This window comes from Myxine glutinosa, chromosome 2, assembly GCF_964187855.1.
Source record: "Myxine glutinosa chromosome 2, kmMyxGlut1.1, whole genome shotgun sequence".
NCBI lineage: Eukaryota > Metazoa > Chordata > Myxini > Myxiniformes > Myxinidae > Myxine > Myxine glutinosa.
In genome coordinates, this window is record NC_136262.1 from 121,732,620 (window position 1) to 121,744,638 (window position 12,019).

At 44.5% G+C, this 12,019-nt stretch overlaps 1 protein-coding gene across 8 annotated transcripts in view; it reads left to right on the plus strand.

The window, feature by feature from the left end:
- Positions 1-12,019, plus strand: part of ZRANB2 (zinc finger RANBP2-type containing 2) — an 84,563-nt gene that overhangs the window by 70,932 nt on the left and 1,612 nt on the right. For 3 of the 8 annotated variants that reach the window (XM_068097662.2, XM_068097664.2, XM_068097663.2), the window contains 3 exons: positions 5,533-5,780; positions 6,181-6,233; positions 7,111-7,176. In XM_068097662.2, the coding sequence (XP_067953763.1) occupies positions 5,533-5,780; positions 6,181-6,233; positions 7,111-7,176 (367 nt within the window). Of the gene's footprint in view, positions 1-5,532; positions 6,415-7,110; positions 7,177-12,019 lie in introns of those variants that run through there. The other 5 variants (XM_078771593.1, XM_068097666.2, XM_068097667.2 and 2 more) reach the window with 4 other exon arrangements.

The following is a 12,019-nucleotide window of genomic DNA, read 5'->3' on the forward strand; positions in this document are numbered from 1 at the left end:
CAAACTCACCTTGCATCTTCAGACCACTTGTATTGAGTGGCACGAACGTCACGCAGTTAGACCACATAGGGTTGGCCCTGCTTGGCAATGAAATAAACGAATTATTTGTGTGTTTTTATTATGGTGTGCTAGGGACGAGAAGATTTGGAAGTTTATTTAGCCCTGAAGAGCAGGAATGGCCTGTATGCCGGTCCGGGGGCTTGCCGGTTTGATATATGCACACAGAAGATGCAAGAAGCAAGATGCAAGAAGCAAGCAGCAAATATGACTTTTGAATGTGTTTTTGTGTGCTTTGCTGTGCTTTCTCTCCCCTCCAATCTTCTTTCCAAAAAGGACAAGTCCTGGGTCATAGAACTGTAAATAAGAGTAGGTTTTGTGCTTGTATATAAAATGCTGCCCACCGGCTTTATGTTTAGTTTGACAAATTCCGGATTCGGTTAATTGTGGGCGTGATTCTGTTTGAGTAGCTACTCAACGCAATAGGTGGGACATATTTAGTGTTTTAAAACTGCCGCATACACTGGTTAGAGTAAATGTTAGGGGAAACCACATCTATATGTCACATGTAAAAGTTAATTCCCAGATCTTTCTCAAAACCGGTCGTTCCAATTTTTGTAGGTTCGACTCGGGGACGAGTCTGACGAGGGAGAGGGGTAGTGTTGCAGTTTTGAGTTTTGGTAACAGTTTGTATCATAAAGGTTAAATTTCCCCCTCATAGTTAGTCACACAAACAACATGTAGCCTCGCGATAGTTTAGTTATCTCTTAGTATTTGTGAGCATAGTCCTTTTCCCATGTTAGTTCTGCGTTGAGTAGAGTAAGGAGAATAGGTCCTACTCCTACTCCCATTGCCTTATCCCGCCTCCCTAGCCTCATGCCTCTTTGTGCTGCCTTTGGTTCTTTTGGCGCGAATGAACACGAGGCAGGCCGAGGAGGGTCGGGGCGGGACCGAATGAGGGCGGCAGAGGAGCTGACGGTAAGCGTGAGCCGCCAATCAGGGCTCAGAGGGTGTGGCGGCAGCACTACGTCACAGGGCGTGGTTAGAAGGTTCGGGGCGTATCAATATAAGCCGTTGCGCAAAGCCACCAAGAGAGAGTCCCAGAGCGCGCACGGTGAGCAGTGGAGTTCGAGCAGCAATTGAGGTACGAGGACTGAGTTGGCATTGAGTGGAGAAAGACGCGCATGAACCAGGATACGCGCTCATATGAAAGTGACGCTCGGTTGAGCTTGAAGCAGAGCCGCGTATAGTGCATTGAGTTACGCGAGTGATAACGCGCTGTGTAACCGCCAGCCGCACTGAGAGACGCGTACTTTTCCTTCCTACCTCATTGGCTGCCTTTTGTTCGGGAGACGCGCTACGAGGATCCTTCCACCGCCTGCGTGCCTTCTTCGCGGGACGTGCTGGGACCGTGGAGAGCCGTACGGGGCCGTTCCTGGACGACCACGTCGGTGCGTTTGGCCTGAACATCAACCTGCCTGCAATTCCCTGTGTGAGTGTGACGGGCCCGAGTCTGGGCGTTAAGAATAAGACTGCTTAAGTGCTGCTCTGTTTCTCTGCATCTACTGATCATTGTACATATGTGGGAATAATAATTAAACCTGTGCTCTTCCTTCCATTCGATCGTTCTTGTGATTCCCTCATTGACTAAGCGTGGTACGAATAGAACCGCTCTAATCGGGGTCCAATAATTAACGGTGACTGCACGGACCACGTGGTACGCAATCCGCTCGGTGTACTTCAATTAGACGTGGCTCGTGCGAGGCTTGGTTTCCCGCTTCCGTGGCGGCGCAGGGATTTAGGTACGAGCGAGACTTGGTCCCGAAACCCTACGTTGCGTTTGCCCGGAAGAGGCGTTTCAAGTCTCTCGGTTCCGCCAAGCCCAGAAAGAACAAGGGGCTTAATCCCCCCTTGGTAAGGGTATGAAGGGCAACGGAGAACCGTAACAATATATTCCCTTCTTATCGAGATTCCCAAAAATATTTTCAATTCTTACAATTGGAAACATCCCTTTTCACCATCTCACCACATGCTTACCACAGTCACGTGATCCCCCTGATGCCCGCAAGGTCCTAGGTGAAGACCACTTCGTCGTCGACTTGTCGGTCCTGGTTTGTTTTTTTGCCTGTGGTGTTCTCTGGTTTGAATGTCGGTCCTGCGATTTGCCCTGGTGTTTTCTCTGATTTGAATATCGGTCCTGGGTTTTGCCCATGGTGTTCTCTGGTTTGAATATCGGTCCTGGGTTTTGCCCGTGATATTCTCTGGTTTGAATATCGGTCCTGGGTTTTGCCCGTGGTGTTCTCTGGTTTGAATATCGGTCCTGGGTTTTGCCCGTGATGTTCTCTGGTTTGAATGTTGGTCCTGGGGTTTGCCCGTGGCGTTCTCTGGTTTGAATGTGGGTCCTGGGTTTTGCCCGTGGTGTTCTCTGGTTTGAATGTCGGTCCTGGGTTTTGCCCATGATGTTCTCTGGTTTCAATGTCGGTCCTGGGTTTTGCCCGTGCTGTTTTCTGGTTTCAATGTCGGTCCTGGGTTTTGCCCGTGTGTTCTCTGGTTTCAATGTTGGTCCTGGGTTTTGCCCGTGTGTTCTCTGGTTTCAATGTTGGTCCTGGGTTTTGCCTGTGCTGTTCTCTGGTTTCAATGTCGGTCCTGGGTTTTGCCTGTGGTGTTCTCTGGTTTGAATGTCGGTCCTGGGTTTTGCCCGTTTTGTTCTCTGGTTTCAATGTCGGTCCTGGGTTTTGCCTGTGGTGTTCTCTGGTTTCAATGTCGGTCCTGGGTTTTGCCTGTGGTGTTTTCTGGTTTGAATGTCGGTCCTGGGTTATGCCCGTGGTGTTCTCTGGTTTGAATGTCGGTCCTGGGTTTTGCCTGTGGTGTTCTCTGGTTTGAATGTAGGTCATGGGTTTTGCCCATGGTGTTCTCTGATTTGAATGTCGGTCATGGGTTTTGCCCGTGGTGTTCTCTGATTTGAATGTCAGTCATGGGTTTTGCTCGTGGTGTTCTCTGATTTGAATGTCGGTCCTGGGTTTTGCCCGTGGTGTTCAATGGTTTGAATGTCGGTCCTGGGTTTTGCCCGTGGTGTTCTCTGGTTTGAATGTCGGTCATGGGTTTTGCCCGTGGTGTTCTCTGGTTTGAATGTCGGTCATGGGTTTTGCCCGTGGTGTTCTCTGGTTTGAATGTCGGTCATGGGTTTTGCCCGTGGTGTTCAATGGTTTGAATGTCGGTCCTGGGTTTTGCCCGTGGTGTTCTCTGGTTTGAATGTTGGTCATGGGTTTTGCCCGTCGTGTTCTCTGGTTTGAATGTCGGTCATGGGTTTTGCCCGTGGTGTTCAATGGTTTGAATGTCGGTCCTGGGTTTTGCCCGTGGTGTTCTCTGGTTTGAATGTCGGTCATGGGTTTTGCCCGTGGTGTTCTCTGGTTTGAATGTCGGTCCTGGGTTTTGCCCGTGATTTACTTCGGTTTGAATGTCGGTTATGGGTTTTGCCCTTGGTGTTCTCTGGTTTGAATGTCGGTCCTGGGTTTTGCCCGTGGTGTTCTCTGGTTTGAATGTTGGTCCTGGGTTTTGTCTGTGGTGTTCTCTGGTTTGAATGTTGGTCCTGGGTTTTGCCCGTGGTGTTTTCTGGTTTGAATGCCAAACACAAATACACCTATTTGACCAAGGTAAATTTTCAAACCTTTCTCATTACTTGGCAAAAAATTTTTTCCCGGCGTCACCCATCGGCCAAAGGTCAACCACTTTTTTTCCAATTTCTCAAATCCTCAATTTTAATCCGATTGACTTGAAATTTGAATAGGATTTACGTATCGGGTAACTGAATTCAACCACCAACTATTTTTGAGAGCCGCTTCGGCCAAAAGGTCAACACAGGCCAAAGGTCAACCACTTTTTTGGAATTCCTAAAATCCTCAATTTTCATCCGATTGATTTGAAATTTGAATAGGATTTTCATATCAGCAAACTGAATTCAACCACCAACTATTTTTGAGATCAGCATTGGCCAAAAGGTCAACATAGGCCAACGGTCAACAACAATTTCAAATTTCTAAAATCCTCAATTTTCATCCGATTGACTTGGAATTTGAATGGGATATTCATATCGGCTAACTGAATTCAACCACCAACAATATTTGAGATTAGCATCGGCCAAAAGGTCAACATAGGCCAAAGGTCAACCATTTTTTTCAAATTTCTAATCCTCAATTTGAATCTGATTCACTTGAAATTTGAATGGGATTTACATATCAGCTAACTCAATTCAACCACCAACTATTTTTTGAGATCAGCATAGGCCAGAGGGTCAACATAGGCCAATGGTCAACAACAATTTCAAATTTTTAAAATCCTCAATTTTCATCCGATTGACTTGAAATGTGAATAGTATTTACATATCGGCGAACTGAATTCAACCACCAACTATTTTTTAGATCAACATTGGTCATAAAGTCAACATAGGCCAAAGGTCAACAACAATTTCTAATTTCTAAAATCCTCAGTTTTCATCCGATTGATTTGAAATTTGCATAGGATTTTCGTATCAGCGAACTGAATTGAACCACCGACTATTTTTGAGATCAACATTGGTCATAACGTCAACATAAGCCAAAAGGCAACCACTTTTTTGAAAATTCTAAAATCCTCATTTTTCATCCGATTGACTTGAAATGTGAATAGTATTTTCATATCGGCAAACTGAATGCAGCCACCAACTATTTTTGAGATCAGCATAGGCCAAAAGGTCAACATAGGTCAAAAGTCAACAACAATTTCGGATTTCAAAAATCCTCAATTTTCATCCGATTGCCTTGGAATTTGAATGGGATTTTCATATCAGTGAACTGAATTCAACCACAAACTATTTTTGAGATCAACATAGGCCACCACTTTTTTGCGAATTTCTGAGATCCTCAATTTTCATCCGATTGACTTGATATTTGATTAGGATTTTCATATCGGCGAGCTGAATTCAACCATAAACTATTTTTGAGATCAGCATAGGCCAAAAGTCAACAACAATTTCGAATTTCTAAAATCCTCAATTTTCATCCCATTCACTTGAAATTTGAATGGGATTTACAAATCGGCTAACTGAATTCAACCACCATCTATTTTTGAGATCAGCTTAGGCCAAAAGGTCAACATAGGCCAAAAGTCAACAACCATTTCAAATTTCTAAAATCCTCAATTTTCCTCCGATTGACTTGAAATTTGAATAGGATTTTCATATCGGGCTTTGTATCTGTAATTATTTTTGTATCTCGAGCGTTCTACTATTTTTGAGTTTAACATTGGCCAAATTTCTAAAATTGTCAATTTTCATCCAATTCACTTAAACTTTGAAGACTATTTGCATATCAGGTCACTGAATTCAACCACCAATTATTTGTGAGGTAAAAAGGATGCTCTCCTGAGTGCCATTCTACTTTGTTCTGTTTTGCCAAATGTCGCTCTATGAGTGATTTTTCATTTCCTTATTATTTGTTTTACCTCTTGTTCTGTACTTATGGGATGCTTTATTTTCATTTAACAATATTTTTTCCACAGGATGAAGATAAGGATAAGGATAAGAATGAGGATGAGGATGAGGATGAGAGTGAGGACAATGAGGAAGAGGGTGATGCTTCCAAATACGACCTCGCTGGCAGTGACAGCAGCGGTGAAAGTGGACTTTCGGCATCTCGCTCATCATCTCGCTCGAGCTCTCGATCTCATTCCCTCCGCCGACGTTCTTCCCAATCCCCCCGCCGGCCCTCTTCCCACTCTCGCTCTGGATCGAGTGGATCGGACACCAGGTGAGTAAAGTGTGAGTGAAGATCTACCTTGTGCTCTGTTTTCATTTTTAAAATCTCATTCAGTTGTTATATCTGTCTCTCCCTCTCCATTGTGTACTTTTGCTTTGTTATTATAATTCCCAAATGCATTCTGGGTGCCTTTTACAATCTCATCTTCAGCCGTGCAGTTGTTTTTACCGCAGGTGATGATGTTGCTAAATATTTTTATTTCGAATACAAAAGCATGTTTTTATTTTTGTTGTTTTACCTTCAGTCCTTCAGTCTAGCTTTAACAAAAAAACATTTCCCATAACAATGAATATTTTACATAACAGTGATAAATTTGATTTATCGCATCACAATGCAAGTCTGATTGATCTTGTCTTCTGACCCCCGAGTGACCTTGCGAGTGTCTTTGCAGCATTCACCATGGCTCTGCCTCCACGGGGGAGAAAGAAAGGTGCAGGTACCATGGTAACAGGGACATGGACGGGGGAAGGGACAGATGGGATGAGACGATGAAAGTGTTAAGAGTCTGGGTGACAGTGTTTGGAATTCGGTGTTGGGGGAGATGTTGCCGTTCGGTAATGGATGACGGGTCGTTGAGTAGGGAGGATCAAAAATGAGCAAACCAGGGGGGCAGTGGATGGGGTTGGGGGGGGGAAGAGGAGGGTGATTATGATAGTACAGGGTGTCCACAAAATCGCGCATCATAGGAAATTATTTAATTGGTTATTTATCATCGGAAATTAAATTATTTCATTCAACAACTAGCCAGGATATGTTGAATAACATTCAGAGAAACCTGCTTTTCCGTTTACAAACATGTTTTGAGATTGGTGGGACACATTTCAAACAACTGATGTGGCCAACCTTACAAATAAATATTTTGCCTATGATGCGCGTCTTTGTGGACACCCTTTGATGTGGAACGGGCTTGAGTGAAATGTAAAGAAAATTGTTTGGCAAAGTGGATAAGAGGAAAGGAAAAACATTTTGGTGGATGTTGATTGATTTTGAATGTATTTTGTATTTGCATTCTGTGGGTAGTGTGGGTGCACATTTATACTTCAACACGACGCACACTCGTGTCGTGTTCTGGATCACCCGGGCTTTGCCAAATCATCTTAGCTAGGCCTGGGATTTTACAATGGCCCTTTATTTGGAGCATTCCACAAGTGAATAAATCATTTGACAAGACACTGAAGCTCCATCATTTAGAACACTGTCATGGTGTTGTAACTATTGTTATTATTATTATTATTATTATTATTATTATTGTGGTTGTGGGGAGAGAGAGAATCCCCTCTTTGTTTTTCTCTTTGTCTCTGCCTTTATTTTCTCTGTTCAGTTCAGATACGGAAATGCACCGCGGAGAGAAGAGGGGAAGACGTGGAGAGCCCATCTCATCTGCCAGGTAGGAGCAAAATTGTATTGAAACAAGCGTTACGCCTAGGTCCCCCGTCGGGGAAGTGATGTGAGTTGACAAAGTGGAAGACATAGAAAACATGCTATGATATGATATTTCGCTCACAAGGTTCAGACATACATGGAGGCGGCCATCTTGGATTTTGACATGGCGACCCAATTTTAAATAGCGTTCTTCCTTGTGCCTAGATACACCCAAACACCAGATTAGAAGTTGGTACTTCGCTTATTTTTCAAGATATTTCGCTCACAAGGTTCAGACATATATATGGTGGTGGCCATCTTGGATTTTGACGTGGCGACCCAATTTACAATAGCGTTCTTCCTTGTGCCTAGATACACCCACACACCAGATTAGAAGTTGGTACTTCGCTTATTGTTCGAGATATTTCGCTCACAACGTTCAGATATATATATGGTGGCGGCCATCTTGGATTTTGACGTGGCGACCCAATTTTCAATAGCGTTCTTCCATGTGCCGAGATACACCCACACAGCAAATTAGAAGTTGGTACTTCGCTTATTTTTCAAGATATTCATCTCACAAGGTTCAGACATACATGGCGGTGGCCATCTTGGATTTTGACGTGGCGACCCAATTTTAAACAGCGTTCTTCCTTGTGCCGAGATACACCGACACACCAGATTAGAAGTTGGTACTTCGCTTATTTTTCAAGATATTCATCTCACAAGGTTCAGACATACATGGCATCAGACATACATGGTGGCGGCCATCTTGGATTTTGACGTGGGTTGCACCCACACACCAAATTCGAATGCGGTCCTTCGCTTACGCACGCACGCACGCACGCACGCACGGACGGACACACGGATGGAGGGGAAAACCATAGTCCCCCTTTCGCTCCGCTGTGCGACGGGGGACAACTAGATTAGGCCCTGGTCGTGACCTTTGAACCCATAAAATGTTTTTTATTATGGGAATGTTCATTACTGATGGTATAACGGGCTGGTTACAAACAACAACAACAAAAACAGGCATTTTAAGGCCATTTTCCCTACTAGAGTGGGGGTTGGCCTTGCGGGCCCCATGACAATCTTCTTCATTTGCCCTATTTTCTGCATCTCCCCGATGCCTGGTTACAAACACCCGTGTTAATTTGAAGACCCTCCGATTCACATGTTCATCAGTTTGATCATGGGCCTTCGCCTATCACTCTATCTAATGCTAATACACGAGATGACTAGAACCTCTTTTATCCAGAACTAGCAGAAGTACCCGGCATTGCTGGGTGGGGGAGGGGAGGCGAGGGGGGAGGGGAGGGGAGGGGAACGGGGGGGGAGGGGAGAAGAGGGGGAGAGGTGGAGAAGAGGGGGAGGGGGGAGAAGAGGGGGGATGGGGAGGGTGAGGGATGGGAGGGGGGAGGGTGAGGGATGGGAGGGTGAGGGGGTGGGAGGGGAGAAGGGGAGGGAGGGGTAGGGGGGAGGTGGGTGGGAGGGGAGAAGGGGAGGGAGGGGTAGGGGGGAGGTGGGAGGGGGAGGTAGGGGGGAGGGAGGGGTAGGGTGGAGGGGGGAGGGAGGGGGTAGGGTGGAGGGGGAAGGGAGGGGGAGGGGGAAGGGGAGGGCCAGTCAACAATGACGTTGCAGTTCTCATGGTCGGAGAGCAGCACAACAATCGCGACATCGTCCTGCATCTTCGCAAGAGCACGAAGCGGATTTTGGAGACTCACCGATCCTGTGACCCACGCCCTCCAGTACCGGCGTTGCCGGGCGGGGGAAGGAAACCCGGACATTCCCAACCCGGACATTCGCCCTCTCGACTCAAGCTCGTATTCGATTCGTATTCGAAATCGAAATCGAAAGGGGAAAGGGGAAATCCTTCGTATTCGAATTCGTAAACACGAAATATGAATTAAAATTTCATTCATATCGCACAAAATCGACACAAAACACCCGCTGAATAAGAACCTAGCTGAGGTACCCGGCTTCGCCCGGGTTGAATAAGAATAATACAAATATATGATGAAAAGAACATGTATATTTTAGAGCAATATCACAGTACATTTCCTACATGACGTTTTGTCAATTTTCAATTTCTCAAAACCTCTTGGTATACAACATTTCTGGTTTTCTTACTTGGTGCCAAGACATAAAGATTGCTTGGTTTTCCAGCCCTCGAGCAGCCCACGTACAGCTGGCCATGGGAAGCCGGGCATAAAGGTGAAAAATCGCAATCGCTTTTCGCCCTGACTTACGTGCAAACGTGGGACGTGTGACGGGATGGAACATCACGTGATCGCTCTGAGCGAATCAGCGAGCTCTGGCACCGGCTGAGATTAGCGGGTACTTCGCTGAAATGCGCTAAGGTAAATATGAATAAAAAATATGGATCTCGTCAAATATGGTCTCAGCCATGTTCGTCCCAGGCTCAATGGCCAGCCATGTCTATGCCAAATATCAAGCACGTGAGCCTCTCCGTTTCGGAGTCTATCGGTAACATTAAACACACACACACACACACACACACACACACACACACACACACACACACACACAAACTGTGTTTTATATATATAGATGTCCGGGACCAATACAAGGGTGTTTCGGGTGAACAATATTTCTAGTGAAGGAATGTCATTGTCATTAATGGATAAACAAATTGAAAAATGGATGACGTCTATTTCACGAAGCCTTATTCAAACCCCCAATAAAAAGTAATGAACACAGGTATTATACATTTTATATATACAATATACATGTACTGTATGTCCAAACAAATCGAATAAATCCCACTCTTACTGGGCGTACTGTGTAATAAACCATTATATTGTTTGTATTATACACACGTAATTATTAGAAAAAAAATAGAAACGAGAACGATACTCTTGGATGTCACGAAGTTGACCGATATGACTCCGCCCACAATATTACATCATAATACATACTTGTACCAAGTTTGATTTAAATCTCTTCAGCTGTTCTAAAGTATCACATGTTTACCTGACATGATAGTTGACACCAAAATCTAATCGGTTCATATTTGCATCACAATAAATACTTCTACCAAGTTTGGGCAAAATCCCATCACTGGTTTTCACAAATTAGTGCAGTAACGGAATTTTTACCTCACGGGACCTCTGACCTTTGACCTCTTGACCCCATAATCTCATCATTTCGTCCTTGCATCATCACACGTGATTGTGCCAAGTTTGACTTGGATCCCTTCAGCCGTTCTTAGGTTATCGCAGTAACGAAAACCCATAATGGACGGACAGAAGGACGGATGGACGGACAACCCGAAAACGTAATGCTTCTGGCGACTTCGTCGGCGGAGTCATAAAAATAAACATCTTGTGCTGTACTTCCCAATAAATCCTATTTGTATCCACTTCTAAAACGAAGATCCTTTTGTGATGTGAAGACACCGTGATGGAATCCTTTTCAAAAACGCTCACTTTTTCCGCGATGCTCATCTCATTCTGCTGCTGCTTTGCTCCGTCCGCCACTTGATTTCACAGCATGCGTCGTCTTGGCCCGAACGCTTTCACTACTCTTGGCTGACAAGGGTCTTTTGCTATTCTTACTGCCGCCACTATCATTTCCCCCATTGTGAGTTCAGAGGACAACCAACTTGTTGGGTTCGGGTTGTAATACATATGAGTGAACGTGTTCATGAATTTGCTCCAAACACGCGCAGTCATGCTCCATGGCAAGGTTCCTCATGGTCACCTGTTCAACAAATGAAAAGGAACATTGAAATGAACATGAAAATGTGAAAATATAAACCCACGTGCCACTTCGGCAAACACACGTGATGTGCACTTGACCTAGCCGCATAGGCCCGAAACGACAGTAGCGACGATTGACGTCAAACCTATTTGCACGTCCAACTAACCACGTTATCCCTTGACCCTCTGAATGTTCATGAACACTTTATGGATTATTCATTGAACGCGATGCTTTGCTGGAGTCTCCATATCAAAAGCCCTTTTTTTTTCAATGGGACATTGTAATCTGCTCTGTCTTGTTTGTCCGTCACACTGTCTTCCCATAAATGGTTGTGCAGAAATTCGCTAAACTTGATGATTATGATCACCACAAGGCAGGAAGGGGCAAACGCAGTATAATTTTGGAGTCCTGCGTGGGGTCAAAAGGTCAAATATTAAATGTTGCAATGTCTATGCAAAACTTTGGCTGCGCAATCCAAATTAAAGGACTCATGAAATATGTAACGATTTTTTGATTTGACCCCTGCTTCATGTCCCAGGTGGTGGGGACTTAGGGTCAGAGGTTAAAATAAGTTTTCTTTTTGACTCATAATTTAATATTATGTCATTTTGGAATGAAATTTTGAATCAATAATGCGAATATAAAGAATGTGGGGTTGACATTTTTGACCTTGACTTATTTTTAAGGCCATGACCTAATTATAGACATTTTAACATTTTTCACCATAACTCAACGAAGGTTTGTCCGATCAGAATGAAATTACTCTCTCGAGGTAGCCTAAATCAAGCCGGATTTACACTTCATTTACATCATACCCCTCCGAGTTAAAGGTCAAGGTCAAATGGCAGTTAAATAAAATGTGATCAAGGTGAACGTGTTTTGTTTGCCAATGTGGAATTTCAAAGACCGCTTCACCTTCCAAGATGTTCTTGTATCACAATAGTGTACCTGCATTGAAGTTGAACACCTGATATTTGATTTGAGTCCTCGACCTACAGTTTTTGGATTGTGACGTAATTAACAAACAACTCTTTTTTGATCACAGCGTGAATAGTTTTCCTCCGATTCTCTTGGGATTGAGGGGGGGGGGGGTGGGGGGACATTTAATTGATTGACACTCTATCTGTAAATGTTGAAGGTCAAGG